This window comes from Pristiophorus japonicus, chromosome 22 (assembly GCF_044704955.1).
Source record: "Pristiophorus japonicus isolate sPriJap1 chromosome 22, sPriJap1.hap1, whole genome shotgun sequence".
NCBI classification, from domain to species: Eukaryota; Metazoa; Chordata; class Chondrichthyes; family Pristiophoridae; genus Pristiophorus; species Pristiophorus japonicus.
Window position 1 is genome coordinate 64,362,161 of NC_091998.1, and position 18,794 is coordinate 64,380,954.

The 18,794-nt window shown below is 45.5% G+C and overlaps 1 protein-coding gene across 1 annotated transcript in view; it reads left to right on the forward strand.

The window, feature by feature from the left end:
- Nucleotides 1–18,794, forward strand: part of LOC139234791 (prominin-2-like) — a 74,236-nt gene that overhangs the window by 36,956 nt on the left and 18,486 nt on the right. The window contains exons 17-19 of the mRNA XM_070865481.1: nt 3,218–3,289; nt 9,177–9,266; nt 12,831–12,884. Of these exons, the coding sequence (XP_070721582.1) occupies nt 3,218–3,289; nt 9,177–9,266; nt 12,831–12,884 (216 nt within the window). The remainder of the gene's footprint in view (nt 1–3,217; nt 3,290–9,176; nt 9,267–12,830; nt 12,885–18,794) is intronic.

Sequence of the window (18,794 nt, forward strand, 5' to 3'; positions counted from 1 at the left end):
TTTTCTGCTGCTTTTAGTCTCGTTATTCCAGCTTTCAATATTTTAGACTACTCTCATAGGGACATACGAACGTGATGTAAAAGGCCAACGCTCCCTCAAGCCTGCCCCACACTCTGGATGCCTGGAGCATTGTGACTGGGCCCTTCCCAATCTACCCCCTAACCCTTCCTGCCCCCACCCCAGCAGCCATATCGTGTTACATTCGTACCTGAGATGTGGGTGTCACTGGCGAGGCCAATATTTATTGCCCATCCCTAATTGCCCCTTGAGAAGGTGGTGGTGAGCTGGTTCTTACATAAGAACATAAGAAATAGGAGCAGGAGTCGGCCATTCGGCCCCTCGAGCCTTCTCCGCCATTTAATAAGATCATGGCTGATCTGATCTTGGGCTCAGCTCCACTTCCCTGCCCGCTCCCCATAACCCTTGACTCCCTTATCGCTCAAAAATCTGTCTCTCTCTGCCTTAAATATATTCAATGACCCAGCCTCCACAGCTCTCTGGGGCAGAGGATTCCAAAGATTCACAACTCTCAGAGAGAAGAAATTGCTCCTTCTTGAACCGCTGCAGTCCGTGCGGTGAAGGTGCTCCCACAGTGCTGTTAGGGAGGGAGTTCCAGGATTGTGACCCAGCGACGATGAAGGAACGGCCGATATATTTCCCAGTCAGGATGGTGTGTGACTGGGAGGGGAACGTGGAGATGGTGGTGTTCCCATGCGCCTGCTGCCCTTGTCCTTCTAGGTGGTAGAGGTCGCGGGAGGTGCTGCCGAAGAAGCCTTGGCGAGTTGCTGCAGTGCATCTTGTAGATGGTGCACACTGCAGCCACGGTGCGCCGGTGGTGGAGGGAGTGAATGTTGAAGGTGGTGGATGGGGAGCCAATCAAGCGGCTGCTTTGTCCTGGATGGTGTCGAGCTTCTTGAGTGTTGTTGGAGCTGCACTCATCCAGGCAAGTGGAGAGTATTCCATCACACTCCTGACTTGTGCCTTGTCGATGGTAGAAAGGCTTTGGGCCACAACCACAAACCCCAAGATGTCTGCGCTCCTTTAATTCTGCCCTCTTGAGCAATCATGATTATAATCGCTCCACCATTGGTGGCCGTGCCTTCTGTTGCCTAGGCCCTAAGCTCTGGAATTCCCTGCCTAAACCTCACTCTCCCTCTCTTTCCTCCTTCAAGACACTCCTTAAAACCTTCCCCTTTGACCAAACCTTTGGTCACATGAGCTAATTTCTACTTATGCAACTCGGTGTCAAATATTTCATGTCATCATACTCATGTTAAAGGTGCTATATAAATGTACGTTGTTGTTGAAATTGCATGGGGGTTCTGGCACTTGCTCACCCTAACCCCGGCAGGACCCCAGTGAACCCCCAGGGGAACGGTGGAGATCTGGCTACATCCTGTTGCTGCTGCACAGTCGGGTCTCATGAATGCCGCACAAGGATGGATGAAGCCTGACTCCCCCCTCTCCCCCAAGGCTCCCTCCCACCCAAACCTTTATTTTATGTTCCCTGGCTCAGTGGGTAGCACCCTTGCCTCCGAGCCGGAAGGTCGGGAGTTCAAGTCATATTGCAAACAGCTGAGCACAAAATCGAGACTGACGTTCCCTTGTGAAGCACTGAGGAACAGGTCGAGCAAATGTTGAGGGATGAGGCCTTACAGGGGAATTTAGAGGGCCTGTGTAGGTTTGAGACAAACTTATGCTCCTCTCCCTTCACATGCTATCACAGCCCACATTAACAGTCAGTAAACTACATCATGAAATCCTCATGTCACCCCTTCTGCTCCATGTTTTTCCATTGTGACCATTTTTCCGCCTCTAAATGTTACTGAAGAAGACACAAACTCCAGAACATCTGGCCCCACCGGCAGCTTTGAGCCTGGGGCCATCGCTTTGTGCGTCCCTCCCAAACACCAGAGACATCCACTCCGGGGAGAGCGTAAGGGCGAGGGGAGCGATCTGCAGGAGGGGCAGAGTGCATGTCAGTAAGGAGGAACATGAAAGAAAGAAAGACTTGCATTTATATAGCGCCTTTCACGACCACCGGACGCCACAAAGCGCTCTACCGCCAATGATGTACTTTTTGAAGTGCAGTCACTGTTGTAATGAGGATGAAGGATTTTCTGGCCGGATGGTTGGGTATGTGCCTTCTGCGGAAGATCTCGGTGACTAGCATCCCACAGTTCCAGCTCTTAACAGCATGAAGTGTTGGTGTAGGAAGTGGCTGCCTTGCTGTGGGCAACATCAAATCATACCGCACACAAGGAGGCCATGCGGCCCATCAAGTCTATGTGGTTCTTTGGTTCAGCTACCCAATTGATGTCAGCCAGTTGCTCAGTGGGCAGCACCCTCGGCTCTGAGTCAGAAGGTTGTGGGTTCAAGTCCCACTCCTTGAGCACATAAATCCAGGCTGACACTCCAGTGCAGGGCTGAGGGAGCGCTGCACTGTCGGAGGTGCCGTCTTTCAAATGAGACGTTAAACCGAGGACCCGTCTGACCTCTCAGGTGGATGTAAAAGATCCCACGGCACGATATCAAAGAAGAGCAGGGGAGTTCTCCCAGGTGTCCTGGGGCCAATATTTATCCCTCAATCAACATAACAAAAAACAGATTATCTGGTCATTATCACAATACTGTTTGTGGGAGCTTGCTGTGCGCAAGTTGGCTGCCGCGTTTCCCACATTACAACAGTGACCACACTCCAAAAGTACTTCATTGGCTGTAAAGTGCTTCATTGGCTTTGAGACGTCCGGTGGTCGTGAAAGGCGCTATATAAATGCAAGTCTTTCTTTCTTTTTAATCCCACTCACCCGCTCTTTCCCCGTAGCCCTGAAAATGTTTCCTTTCAAGTATTTATCCAATCCCTTTGTGAAGGTCACTCTTGAATCTGCTTCTACCGCCCTTTGGCAGGGCAATCCATGAATCCGTGGTCCTTCGGGGGGTCTTGCCTCGCTGTAATGCTGCACGGAGGAGGAGAATGGGACGACTTGTTTTCGTCAACAATCCACCCGTGACTTGCTTAATGTTTTTGCGCGGCACAGCAGATCGGCGTTAGAACAGCAAGACGAGATTTGAGGAGGTTAGGGGACAAGGGGGCTTTGCAGAAAGGGGAGGTGTGGCGAATTGGTGATTTGGGATTTCTTGCACATTTCCTTTGAAGGAAATTTCACTGGCCTGTTTTCGTTCCAACCTAACTCCATATTTTGCTGCATTTCTACAGGTAAATGAACCTCTGCTGAAAGCAAACCTCCTGGATCTGGCCAACATCCTGGAAAGCCTCCTCACCATCCAGGTTAGTGACCAACCTGTGCCGATAGTCATGTGTCCGTGATAATAGTGACCTTTTCCTTTTGACCAGCCTATGAACAGTTGATGATGAACAGTTTGTGTTAATATAACACAGGGTTACACGGGATATACGGCCCAGAAACAGGCCATTCGGCCCAACCAGTCCATGCCGGCGTTTATGCCCCACTCGAGCCTCCTCCCGTCTTTCCTCATCTAAATCTATCAGCATAACCCTCTATTCCCTTCTCCCCCATATTCTTGTCTAGCCTCCCCTTAAATGCATCGATATTATTCGCCTCAACCCCTCCCTGTGGCAGCGAGTTCCACATTCTCACCACTCTCTGGGTAAAGAAGTTTCTCCTGAATTCCCTGTTTGATTTCTTGGTGACTATCTTATATAAATGGCGTGTAGTTATGCTCCTGAGCACAACATTTAGGCTGACACTCCAGTGCAGTGTTGAGGGAGTGCCGCACAGTCGGAGGTGCCATCTTTCGGATGAGACGTTAAACCGAGGCCCCGTCTGCTCTCTCAGGTGGATGTAAAAGATCCCACGGCACTATTTCGAAGAAGAGCAGGTGAGTTTTCCCCGGTGTCCTGGCCAATATTTATCCCTCAATCAACATCACTAAAAACAGATGATCTGGTCATTATCACATTGCTGTTTGTGGGAGCTTGCTGTGCGCAAATTGGCTGCTTTGTGTTTTCCACATTACAACAGTGACTACTCTCCAAAAGTACTTCATTGGCTGTAAAGCGCTTTGTGACATCCGGTGGTCGTGAAAGGCGCTATATAAATGCAAGTCTTTCTTTCTTCCCCACAAGTGGAAGCCACTAGGTTACGTCTCCAAACCCTGTATTGGGGCTTGAACCTACAAACATCTAACTTAGTGGCAACAGTGCTATCACTGAGCCAACAGAGAAGGAAAGATATGACAGACTGACATACAGCATATTTCATGCTCGCTGGATGTCCCAAAGTAGCACAGACAGTGGAGAACTTTTGAAAAGTGGTCCCTGTTGTTGTGGAGACAAGTGCAGCAGTCAATTAATGGACACCAAGGTCTCACAGACAGCAAATGAGATAAGTGACTAATTAATCTGCTTTTGGTGGTGTTAGCTGAGAGATAATTGTTGGCAAGGACATTTGATGTCCCTGTTCTGCTTCAAGTAGTGACTATTGTGTCTGTAAGCACTCGAGTAATGACTCCACGAGGTAAGGTATTGTACTTGAACTGTTGTGACCTTAGTCCATTTATTGCAGCTCCTGAATGAGGGTACAGTAAGGTGAGCTCCCTTTTATACCTGGTTACCTGTCGTGTACAGGTGACCCCTAGGTCTCCACCAGTTGTACCCTCTGGTGGTACAGGCATAGTGTATACATTGTGAAGATAACATTGTTGTTGCCAATTTAAGTGTATCTAAGGGTTAAGTCATGGCAGGAGAGCTCGGTCGGGTGTTATGCTCCTCCTGTACCATGTGGGAACTCAGGGACGACACCAGTGTCCCTGACGACTATATTTGCAGGAAGTGTGTCCACCTCAAGCTCCTGACGGTCCGCGTTGCGGAGTTGGAGCTGAGGGTGGATTCACTCTGGAGCATCCACGATGCTGAGAATGACGTGAGTAGCACGTGTAGCGAGTTGGTCGTACCGCAGGGAAAGGGTCCACAGCCAGATAGGGAATGGAAGACCAGCAGGAAGAGCAGTGCAAGGAAGGTAGTGCAGGGGTCCCCTGTGGTCATCCCCCTGCAAAACAGATACACTGCTTTGGGTACTGTTGAGGGGGATGACTCATCAGGGGAGGGCAGCAGCAGCCAAGTTCATGGCACCATGGCTGGCTCTGCTGCACAGGAGGGCAGGAAAAAGAGTGGGAGAGCAATAGTGATTGGGGATTCAATGGTGAGGGGAATAGATAGGCGTTTCTGCGGCCGCAACCGAGACTCCAGGATGGTATGTTGCCTCCCTGGTGCAAGGGTCAAGGATGTCTCAGAGCGGGTGCAGGACATTCCAAAAAGGGAGGGAGAACAGCCAGTTGTCGTGGTGCACATTGGTACCAACGACATAGGTAAAAAAAGGGATGATGTCCTACGAAACTAATTTAAGGAGCTAGGAGCTAAATTAAAAAGTAGGACCTCAAAAGTAGTAATCTCGGATTGCTACCAGTGCCACGTGATAGTCAGAGTAGGAATCGCAGGATAGCGCAGATGAATACGTGGCTTGAGCAGTGGTGCAACAGGGAGGGATTCAAATTCCTGGGGCATTGGAACCGGTTCTGGGGGAGGTGGGACCAGTACAAACCGGACGGTCTGCACCTGGGCAGGACCGGAACCAATGTCCTAGGGGGAGTGTTTGCTAGTGCTGTTGGGGAGGATTTAAACTGATATGGCAGGGAGATGGGAACCAATGCAGGGAGACAGAGGGAAACAAAAAGGAGGCAAAAGCAAAAGACAGAAAGGAGATGAGGAAAAGTGGAGGGCAGAGAAACCCAAGGCAAAGAACAGAAAGGGCCACTGTACAGCAAAATTCTAAAAGGACAAAGGGTGTTAAAAGAACAAGCCTGAAGGCTTTGTGTCTTAATGCAAGGAGTATCCGCAATAAAGTGGATGAATTAACTGTGCAAATAGATGTTAACAAATATGATGTGATTGGGATTACGGAGACGTGGCTCCAGGATGATCAGGGCTGGGAACTCAACATCCAGGGGTATTCAACATTCAGGAAAGATAGAATAAAAGGAAAAGGAGGTGGGGTAGCATTGCTGGTTAAGGAGCAAATTAAGGCAATAGTTCGGAAGGACATTAGCTTGGATGATGTGGAATCTATATGGGTAGAGCTGCAGAATACCAAAGGACAAAAAACGTTAGTGGGAGTTGTGTACAGACCTCCAAACAGTAGTAGTGATGTTGGGGAGGGCATCAAACATGAAATTAGGGGTGCGTGCAATAAAGGTGCAGCAGTTATAATGGGTGACTTTAATATGCACATAGATTGGGTTAACCAAACTGGAAGCAATACGGTAGAGGAGGATTTCCTGGAGTGCATAAGGGATGGTTTTTTAGACCAATATGTCGAGGAACCAACTAGGGGGGGAGGCCATCTTAGACTGGGTGTTGTGTAAAGAGAGAGGATTAATTAGCAATCTCATTGTGCGAGGCCCCTTGGGGAAGAGTGACCATAATATGGTGGAATTTTGCATTAGGATGGAGAATGAAACAGTTAATTCAGAGACCATGGTCCAGAACTTAAAGAAGGGTAACTTTGAAGGTATGAGGCGTGAATTGGCTAGGATAGATTGGCGAATGATACTGAAGGGGTTGACTGTGGATGGGCAATGGCAGACATTTAGAGACCGCACGGATGAACTACAACAATTGTACATTCCTGTCTGTCGTAAAAATAAAAAAGGGAAGGTGGCTCAACCGTGGCTATCAAGGGAAATCAGGGATAGCATTAAAGCCAAGGAAGTGGCATACAAATTGGCCAGAAATAGCAGCGAACCCGGGGACTGGGAGAAATTTAGAACTCAGCAGAGGAGGACAAAGGGTTTGATTAGGGCAGGGAAAATGGAGTACGAGAAGAAGCTTGCAGGGAACATTAAGACGGATTGCAAAAGTTTCTATAGATATGTAAAGAGAAAAAGGTTAGTAAAGACAAACGTAGGTCCCCTGCAGTCAGAATCAGGAGAAGTCATAACGGGGAACAAAGAAATGGCAGACCAATTGAACAAGTACTTTGGTTCGGTATTCACTGAGGAGGACACAAACAACCTTCCGGATATAAAAGGGGTCGGAGGGTCTAGTAAGGAGGAGGAACTGAGGGAAATCCTTATTAGTCGGGAAATTGTGTTGGGGAAATTGATGGGATTGAAGGCCGATAAATCCCCAGGGCCTGATGGACTGCATCCCAGAGTACTTAAGGAGGTGGCCTTGGAAATAGTGGATGCATTGACAGTCATTTTCCAACATTCCATTGACTCTGGATCAGTTCCTATGGAGTGGAGGGTAGCCAATGTAACCCCACTTTTTAAAAAAGGAGGGAGAGAGAAAACAGGGAATTATAGACCGGTCAGCCTGACATCGGTAGTGGGTAAAAGGATGGAATCAATTATTAAGGATGTCATAGCAGTGCATTTGGAAAGAGGTAATATGATAGGTCCAAGTCAGCATGGATTTGTGAAAGGGAAATCATGCTTGACAAATCTTCTGGAATTTTTTGAGGATGTTTCCAGTAGAGTGGACAAGGGAGAACCAGTTGATGTGGTATATTTGGACTTTCAGAAGGCTTTCGACAAGGTCCCACACAAGAGATTAATGTGCAAAGTTAAAGCACATGGGATTGGGGGTAGTGTGCTGACATGGATTGAGAACTGGTTGTCAGACAGGAAGCAAAGAGTAGGAGTAAATGGGGACTTTTCAGAATGGCAGGCAGTGACTAGTGGGGTACCGCAAGGTTCTGTGCTGGGGCCCCAGCTGTTTACACTGTACATTAATGATTTAGACGAGGGGATTAAATGTAGTATCTCCAAATTTGCGGATGACACTAAGTTGGGTGGCAGTGTGAGCTGCAAGGAGGATTCTATGAGGCTGCAGAGCGACTTGGATAGGTTAGGTGAGTGGGCAAATGCATGGCAGATGAAGTATAATGTGGATAAATGTGAGGTTATCCACTTTGGTGGTAAAAACAGAGAGACAGACTATTATATGAATGGTGACAGATTAGGAAAAGTGAAGGTGCAACGAGACCTGGGTGTCATGGTACATCAGTCATTGAAGGTTAGCATGCAGGTACAGCAGGCGGTTAAGAAAGCAAATGGCATGTTGGCCTTCATAGCGAGGGGATTTGAGTACAAGGGCAGGGAGGTGTTGCTACAATTGTACAGGGCCTTGGTGAGGCCACACCTGGAGTATTGTGTACAGTTTTGGTCTCCTAACCTGAGGAAGGACATTCTTGCTATTGAGGGAGTGCAGCGAAGGTTCACCAGACTGATTCCTGGGATGGCGGGACTGACCTATCAAGAAAGACTGGATCAACTGGGCTTGTATTCACTGGAGTTCAGAAGAATGAGAGGGGACCTCATAGAAACGTTTAAAATTCTGACGGGGTTAGACAGGTTAGATGCAGGAAGAATGTTCCCAATGTTGGGGAAGTCCAGAACCAGGGGACACAGTCTAAGGATAAGGGGGAAGCCATTTAGGACCGAGATGAGGAGGAATTTCTTCACCCAGAGAGTGGTGAACCTGTGGAATTCTCTATCACAGAAAGTTGTTGAGGCCAATTCACTAAATATATTCAAAAAGGAGTTAGATGAAGTCCTTACTACTAGGGGAATCAAGGGTTATGGCGAGAAAGCAGGAATGGGGTACTGAAGTTTCATGTTCAGCCATGAACTCATTGAATGGCGGTGCAGGCTAGAAGGGCCGAATGGCCTACTCCTGCACCTATTTTCTATGTTTCTATGTTTCTATTCAGTGGTCTTATGTAACTGTACATTGAGTGTACAGGGTATATATACTTATATTATACATACACAACAGTGACGTGGAATATTTCAAATCCACCGGAGCAGGCAGACGTGACCTCGATTTAACATCTCACTCAAAAACAGCACCTCCAACAATGCAGTACTGCCTCAGTGCTGCACTCAATTACCAACCTAGTTTATGGAAACATAGGAACAGGAGGAGGCCAGTTACCCTCGAGCCTGTTCCATCATTCAGTGAGCTCTTGGCTGTTCTGTGACCTAACTCCATATACCTGCCTTTGGCCAATATCCCTTCATTTCAAAATTGGCCAACCTGCTCTGTTGGAATCAGTCAGTGCTAATGATAACCAACCTTTGCTGATGGCGACCAGCTTGACAACTAACTTGGCTCTTGTCTTCTCCCTCTGCAGATCGGCGTGATTAGAAGCAATTTAAATCGACAAGCTCAAAAACTGCGAGAGTTGCAGAACACATCTGTGAATGCGCTGCAACAGGACCTGGTGGGTCTTCAATAATGAGTTAGCTTTGTTATGTAGCAGGAGAACATAAAAACACAAGGACATAAGAAATAGGAGCAGGAGTCGGCCATTCGGCCCCTTGAACCTGCTCCGCCATCTAAGATCTTGGCTGATCTGATCATGGACTCAGCTCCACTTCCCTGCCCGCTCCCCATAACCCTTGACTCCCTTATCGCTCAAACATCTGTCTATCTCCGCCTTAAATATATTCAATGACCCAGCCTCCACAGCTCTCTGGGGCAGCGAATTCCACAGATTTACAAACCTCTGAGAGGAGAAATTCCTCCTCATCTCAGTTTTAAATGGGCGGCCCCTTATTCTGAGGCTATGTCTCCTAGTTTTGGTTTACCCCTATGAGTGGAAATATCCTCTCTGCATCCACCTTGTCAAGCCCCCTCATCATCTTCAATTAGTTTCAATTAGATCACCTCTCATTCTTCTGAATTCCAATGAGTAGAGGCCCAACTTACTTAACCTTTCCTCATAAGTCAACCGCCTCATCTCCGGAATCAACCGAGTGAACCTTCTCTGAACAGCCTCCAATGCAAGCAAGAGGTTTTAAGAGTGCCTGCAATAGTTAACGGCCCTGAAAACCCGGTTTCTTCTTCCCGTGGGCGTTCAACTAAAAATAGGTGAAAAGATTCCTACTGACCCTTTGGTCGAAAGCTCGCCAGAGATCCTGGACTCGAGGCCTCCTCTTCTTGCACAACGGAGCGCGTTCACATTGGGACGTCTGTAGGGAGTCACGTGGGCCTCGACACCCAATCACGGTAAAGTATTTTCTCATTCATAGTGATAGGAGTTTTGTAAGTCGGAAACTCCTATTACTATGAATGAGAAACACCCACAAACACCCAAACACTACATAAAATATTTAAAAAAAACACCTCACATAAATACATTATAGAATTAAAGTTGATAGAAATGTTTTTGAAAAAAATAAATATTTGCTGATTTTTTAAAAAAGTTTTAATTATGGTTTAAAATAAAATTACCTGAGTGGGCAGGGTTTTTAACATAAATATGTATTTTAAAATTTTATTTTTATATGTTTTTGATATGTTTTTCAACTGTTACGCTGATAAGAATAGGCTATGTGCCTGCTTTCACCAGGCACAAGAGTTTTAAGGACATTCGCAGGGCAGGAGATGGGCAAATACCAATCTCTGCCGTGGGGATGTCCTTCTCCCCAAGATGCGTGAGATCTGTCAAGCCAGAAATTGACAGATCGGCAAAGCCGGTTTTTGGCGCATGCGCATTGCGTGCAGAAATCCGGCTTTTGCGTTGCCTTCCCGGGTCCGTACACACTCCGTACACACTCCGGATAGACCCAGGGAGGCCGGGATTTCAGGGCCAATATTGCTGCTGATCCTAAATTTAGCCCCATCAAAAGAAAATTCTATTTCAATGCTGACAGTGATAACTGTGACTCAGAGTCCTGCGACAGTACGTTCTAAGTTGGAATATATCAAGGCTTTGCTTTGCATTGGCTCCAGTATGTATGCTATTTTCAACAGGTTATTGCAAACGGCTTTATGACGGATTAAAACAGCAAAGACAGGAATTTATCCAATCAGCTAAAAGCTGTCCCCAGATAGCTCAGTGGCTGCGAAATGTTTTTGGGTTGGTTCCCACCAAGATGTTCTCCGAGCCTCTTGTGCTGTGTAGCCATCAACACTGGGTTACCAAAAATATCGGCAAAGTTTACACTGTCATCATGCTCCACTTCTGTTTCTCTCTCCTTCATTTTACCTGTGTCAGCTGTGGCTCAGTGGGCAGCACTCTCGCCTTTGTGTCAGACAATTGTGGGTTCAAGTCCCACCCCAGAGCACAAAAATCCAGTGACACTCCAATGCTGAGGGAGTGCTGCACTGTCAGAGGTGCTGATTTTCAGATGAAACGTTAAGGAGAGGCCCTGTTTGCTCTCTCAGGTAGGGTGTAAAAGATCCCCTGGTACTATTTTGAGAGAAGAGCAGGGGAGTTATCCCCGCTGTCCTGGGGCCAATCTTTATCCCTCAATCAACATCAGTAAAACAGATTATCTGGTCATTATCACATTGCTGTTTGTGGGAGCTTGCTGTGCGCAAATTGGCTGCCGCGTTCCCCACATTACAACAGTGACTACACTCCAAAAGTACTTCATTGGCTGTAAAGAGTTTTGGGATACCTGGTGGTTGTGAAAGGCGCTATATAAATGCAAGTCTTTTTTGTTGCTCTGCTCTTCCTCCTCCAATTCATGTTCTCTCTTTTCTTCACTTCTGGTTTTTCTCTCTCCCCCTCACTCTCTCTTTCATTCCATTCCTCTTCTATTCTTATCTTTCCTTCACTCCTCTTTTTCTTTCTGGCTTCCTCTCCTTCCGATCTTTGTCTCTTCCTTCACATCTGTTTTTATCTCAAAGGCACGGGATGGGGGGTGGGCTTCAATTGTAACCTAACACACTGGGCGGGAAGCCCACAGGAGCAGGTGGAACTCTGGCTTTACACCCCGCCTAATATTACTCTCCACTGACATTACTGGAGAGTAAATTGGGCGGATCGTAAAACCCGATTTGATACGGGATGGGCGAAAATTGCATGCACAGATTTACTGCAGAGAAGGAGGCCATTTGTCAGCAAGTGACAATATCATTCCTCCTGTGCCTGTTTCCAAATTATTTATATAAATGGAACACAACGAACGTCGCAACTTTGAACCTAATCGCTGGAATTCTCTATCCCAGAGGGCTGTGGATGCTCAGTCGTTGAGTATATTCAAGACACAGGTTGATATATTTTTGGGAACTAGGTGAATTAAGGGATTATAGTGCAGGAAAGTGGAGTTGAGGGAGAAGATCTTGTAGAATGGCAGAGCAGGCTCGAAGTGCCAAATGGCCTACTCCTGGTCCTATTTCTTATGACCTTATGACCTCAGGTGTTCAGTTGCCCGGGGTGGGTGCATGTCACCAGAGGATGAGAAGTTGGGAGTTAGTCAATTGATGGGGAAGCTAGGGTATGGGTTTGGAGATAGACAGGTAAGTGTGGATGGTAAAGGAGGTGAGGAAGTGATTAAAGATGGCCACATCTATGATCAATACCTCGGAGGTGATGAGGAGCTGAGAGAGGGCAAGGTTGAGAGGCAGCCTTGGGTTTGGGTGGAGCTGTTGTGAAGGGTGACGTTAAGGGAGAACCGGAGGGCAGAGAAGCCAGAGGCATTGAACGCGACATCGGAGTCATCAAGCATGAGTAATTACTAAGGGAGGAAGTCTCGTCAAAGAAATCAAAGAAGTTGCTATCGCACTTGGGAGGTTTGATGGATCCAACAATCAGGGAAGGAAGGGAAAGAAAGAAAGAAAGACATTTATGGATTTATTTTTCAGCCAATGAAGTACTTTTGAAGTAACGTAACTAATGTAATGTAGGGGCTTTGTGTAACACTTGCCATCTGATTGTATGAGCTCACCAATCAATATAATACAGATGAAGTTCTGTACATTGAGGAACAAATATTTTGTGTAACGTACCTGAAGATCCCATGCACCCCTGAGTAAATGCTTGTTTTCCTTCCAGGTTCTGTTGAATACAAGTTTCCAATTTTTGGCGGGATTTGCCCCCTCAATACAGGTATGTACTTCTTTTACTGGAGAGGATCTGTCCTGTACGTGTTGGGGGGTAATTTTGCAAGGCTCGTGGAGTCTCACTAGCTGCAAGCGCAGGCTGGAAAATTCGGACTGCAATATGGTACATTATTCGAGATGGGATCAGACCAGCGATCATTGTAAGGGCAAGATCCACATCCCATTTCTCTTTTTATGCAATCTCACATCCCATTAGCTGCTTGATTGAAGGATCCACGTGCTATGACTCCCAGATCTCTTTCTGGTCATAAGAACATAAGAAATAGGAGCAGGAGTCGGCCATACAACTCCTTGAGCCTGCTCCACCAATCAATAAGATCATGGCTGATCTGATCTTGGCCTCAACTCAACTTCCCTGCCTGTTCCCCATAACCATTGGCTTGTCTATAGTTCAAGATTTTGTCTATCTCTGCCTTGAATATATTCAATGACTCAGCTGCCACAGCTCTCTGGGGTAGAGAATTCCAAAGATTCGCGACCCTCTGAGAAAAGAAATTCCTCCTCATCTCCGTCCTAAATGGGCGATCCCTTATTCTGAAACGATGCCCCCTAGTTCTAGATTCCCCCACGGGGGGAAACATCCTCTCTGCATCCACCCTGTCAAGCCCTCTCAGAATCTTATGTTTCAATAAAATCACCTCTCATTTTTCTAAACTCCAATGAGCATAGGCCCAACCTGCTCAACCTTCCCTCATAAGACAATCCTTCATCTCAGGAATCAACCTAGTGAACCTTCTCTGAACTACCTCCAATGCAAGTATATCCCTCCTTAAATAAGGAGACCAAAACTGTACGCAGTACTCCAGGTGCGGTCTCACCAACATCCTGTATATTTGTAGCAAGGTTTCCCAATTTTTATACTCCATCCTCCTTTGCAATAAAGGCCAACATGCCACTTGCTTTCCAAATTACTCGTTATACCTGCATACTAACTTTTTGTGTTTCATATACGAGGACACCCACATCCCTCTGTACCGCAGTATTCTGTATTCTCTCTCCATTTAAATAATAATTTGCTTTTCTATTCTTCCTACCAAAGTGGATTAACTCGCACTTTCCCACATTATACTCCATCTGCCAAATTTTTGCCCACTCACTTAGCCTGTCTATATCCCTTTGCAGATTTTTTGTGTCCTCCTCACAGCTTACTTTTCCACCTATCTTTGTATCATCAGCAAATTTGACGACATTACACTCGGTCTCTTCATCCAAGTCATTAATATAGATTGTAACTAGTTGAGGCCCCAGCACTGATCCCTGTGGCACCCCACTAGTTACAATTTGCCAAACTGAAAATTACCCGTTTATCCCGACACTCTGTTTTCTGTTAGTCAGCCAATCCTCTATCCAAGCTATTATATTACCCCCAACACAGTGAGCTCTTATATTGTGTAGTAACCTTTTATGTGGCACCTTATTGAATGCTTTTTGGAAATCCAAATACACTACATCTACTGGTTCCCCTTTATCCCGCAGGGTCATTACATCCTCAAAGAACGCTAATAAATTTGTAAAACATGATTTCCCTTTCATAAAAGTACGCTGACTCTGCTTGATTGTATTATGATTTTCTAAATGTCCTGCTACTGCTTCCTTAATAATGGACTCCGGCATTTCCCCAATGACAGATGTTGGGCTAACTGGTCTATAGTTTCCTGCTTTCTGTCTGCCTCCTTTCTTGAATAGGGGTGTTACATTTGTGGTTTTCCAGTCCGTTGGGACCTCCAGAATCCAGGGAATTTTGGTAGATTACAACCAATGCATCCACTATCCCTGCAGCCACTTTTTTTAAGACCCTAAGATGCAGGCCATCAGGTCCAGGGGACTTGACGCCTTTAGTCCCATTAGTTTGCCTAGTACTTTTTCTCCAGTGATAGTGGTTCTTTTAATTTCCTCGCTCCCTTTTGTCCCTGATTTTCGACTATTATTGGGATGCTTTTAGTTTTGTCTACCACGAAGACAGATACGATATATTTGTTCAAAGTCTCTTTGCCGGAATCCATTATTAAGGAAGCAGTAGCAGGACATTTAGAAAATCATAATACAATAAAGCAGAGTCAACATACTTTTATGAAAGGGAAATCATGTTTTACAAATTTATTAGAGTTCTTTGAGGATGTAATGACCCTGCGGGATAAAGGGGAACCAGTAGATGTAGTGTTTCTCATTATTAATTCCCCAGTCTCATCCTCTAAGGGACCGATGTTTTTTTTAGCTACTCTCTTCCTTTTTATATACCTGTAGAAGCTCTTACTGTCTGTTTTGATATTTCTTGCTAGTTTACTCTCATAATTTATTTTCTCCCTCTTTATTATTTTTTTAGTCATCCTTTGCTGGTTTCTAAATGTTCCCAATCTTCTGGCCTACCACTAATCTTGGTAACATTGTATGCCTTTTCTTTCAATTTGATACCATCCTTAACTTCCTTAATTAGCCACAGATGGTTCATCCTTCTCTTGGAGTCTTTCTTTCTCAATGGAATATATCTTTGTTGAGAATTATGAAATATCTCCTTAAATGTCTGCCACTGCTTATCTACCATCTTACCTTTTTTAAATCCACTTTAGCCAACTCTGACTTCATACTTTTGTAATTACCTTTATTTAGGTTTAAGACACTAGTTACAGACCCAAGTTTCTCACCCTCAAACTAAATGTGAAATTCTAATCATGTTATGATCACTCTTCCCGAGAGGATCCTTTACAATGAGATCATTAATTAATCCAGTCTCATTACAGATTACAGATCTAAAATAGCCTGTTCCCTGGTTGGTTCCACAACGTATTCTTCGAAGAAACTGTCCTGAATACACTCTATGAACTCATTCTCAAGGCTACCTTTGCCAATTTGATTTGTGCAATCTATATGAAGATTAAAGTCACCCACGATTCTTGTAGTACCTCTCCTACAAGCCCATATTATTTCTTGATTTATACTCTGTCCTGCAGTGTAGCTACTGTTAGGGGACCTACATACTACTCCCACCAGTGACTTCTTTCTCTTGCTATTTCTTATCTACACCCAAACTGATTCTACATCTTGATCTTCCGAGCCAAGATCATTTCTCACTACTGTACAGCCCTAGTTATTCGATTCGCCAGGTACTGGTCCCAGAATGGTTCAAGTGAAGCCTGTCCCAACGGAACAGCTCCCTCTTTCAGTGGCCCATGAATTGAAACCCATTTCTCCCATACCAATCTTTGAGAACATAAGAACATAAGAACATAAGAATTAGGAATCGGAGTAGGCCATCTGGCCCCTCGAGCCTGCTCCGCCATTCAATAAGATCATGGCTGATCTGGTCGTGGACTCAGCTCCACTTACCCGCCCGCTCCCCGTAACCCTTAATTCCCTTATTGGTTAAAAATCTATCTATCTGTGACTTGAATACATTCAATGAGCTAGCCTCAACTGCCTCCTTGGGCAGAGAATTCCACAGATTCACAACCCACTGGGACAAGAAATTCATTCTCAACTCGGTTTTAAATTGGCTCCCACCCGTATTTTGAGGCTGTGCCCCCTAGTTCTAGTGTCCCCGACCAGTGGAAACAACCTCTCTGCCTCTATCTTGTCTATCCCTTTCATTATTTTAAATGTTTCTATAAGATCACCCCTCATCCTTCTGAACTCCAATGAGTAAAGACCCAGTCTACTCAATCTATCATCATAAGGTAACCCCCTCATCTCCGGAATCAGCCTAGTGAATCGTCTCTGAACCCCCTCCAAGGCTAGTATATCCTTCCTTAAGTAAGGTGACCAAAACTGCACGCAGTACTCCAGGTGCGGCCTCACCAATACCCTGTACAGTTGCAGCAGGACCTCCCTGCTTTTGTATTCCATCCCTCTCGCAATGAAAGCCAACATTCCATTCGCCTTCCTGATTACCTGCTGCACCTGCAAACTAACTTTTTGGGATTCATGCACAAGGACCCCCAGGTCCCTCTGCACCGCAGCATGTTGTAATTTCTCCCCATTCAAATAATATTCCCTTTTACTGTTTTTTTTCCCCAAGGTGGATGACCTCACATTTTCCGACATTGTATTCCATCTGCCAAACCTTAGCCCATTCGCTTAGCCTATCTAAATCTCTTTGCAGCCTCTCTGTGTCCTCTACACAACCCGCTTTCCCACTAATCTTTGTGTCATCTGCAAATTTTGTTACACTACACTCTGTCCCCTCTTCCAGGTCATCTATGTATATTGTAAACAGTTGTGGTCCCAGCACCAATCCCTGTGGCACACCACTAACCACCGATTGCCAACCTGAAAAGGACCCATTTATCCTGACTCTCTGCTTTCTGTTAGTTAGCCAATTCTCTATCCATGCTAATACATTTCCTCTGACTCTGCGTACCTTTATCTTCTGCAGTAACCTTTTGTGTGGCACCTTATCGAATGTCTTTTGGAAATCCAAATACACCACATCCATCGGTACACCTCTATCCACCATGCTCATTATATCTCAAAGAATTCCCGTAAATTAGTTAAACATGATTTCCCTTTCATGAATCCATGTTGCATCTGATTGATTGCACTATTCCTATCTAGATGTCCTGCTATTTCTTCCTTAATGATAGCTTCAAGCATTTTCCCCACTACAGATGTTAAACTAACCGGCCTATAGTTACCTGCCTTTTGTCTTCCCCCTTTTTTAAACAGAGGCGCTACATTAGCTGCTCTCCAATCCGCTGGTATCTCCCCAGAGTCCAGAGAATTTTGGTAGATTATAACGAATGCATCTGCTATAACTTCCGCCATCACTTTTAATACCCTGGGATGCATTTCATCAGGACCAGGGGACTTGTCTACCTTGAGTCCCATTAGTCTGTTCAGCACTACCCCCCTAGTGATAGTGATTGTCTTAAGGTCCTCCCTTCCCACATTCCTGTGACCAGCAATTTTTGGCATGGTTTTTGTGTCTTCCACTGCGAAGACCGAAGCAAAATAATTGTTTAAGATCTCAGCCATTTCCACATTTCCCATTATTAAATCCCCCTTCTCATCTTCGAAGGGACCAACATTTACTTTAGTCATTCTTTTCCGTTTTATATATCGGTAAAAGCTTTTACTCTCTGTTTTTATGTTTTGTGCAAGTTTACTTTCATAATCTATCTTTCCTTTCTTTGTTGCTTTCTTAGTCATTCTTTGCTGTTGTTTAAAATTTTCACAATCTTCTAGTTTCCCACTAACCTTGGCCACCTTATACGCATTGGTCTTTGATTTGATACTCTCCTTTATTTCCTTGGTTATCCACGGCTGGTTATCCCTTCTCTTGCCGCCCTTCTTTTTCACTGGAATATATTTTTGTTGAGCCACGCATTCAACTCTCTGATCTTATTGACCCTATGCCAATTTGCCTGCGGCTCAGGTAGTAATCCAGAGATTATTACCTTTGTGGTTCTGCTTTTTAATTTAGCCCCTAGCTGTTCATACTCCCTCAGCAGAACTTCCTTCTTAGTCCTACCTATGTCGTTGATACCTACATGGACCACGACAACTGGATCTTTCCCCTCCCACTCCAAGTTCCTCTCCAGCTCCGAGAAGATGTCCTTAACTCTGGCCTTCAGGACTCATGTTCTCGGCTGCAGAGAACAGTATCTATCCCTCTAACTCATCATCATCATAGGCAGTCCCTCGAATTGAGGGTGACTTGCTTCCACGTCAAAAAGTTCAAAGGTGTTTCAATGATGGAACTAATATTCCAGATCCGAACTAAATCTTGAAGGGTGAAAGATGCCTGTGTGTGGAGTTGTTTAACGTGTGGTGGCCGTTGTACACCAGCCACCACACGGGCTTGACAGAGCAAGGTCTTGGTCCAGTGGCAAGGATTAACCAAGACAACTGGAGACCAGCTCTGCTGCACGGACCTAGTGTGCACACATATCGCAGTGTGGGC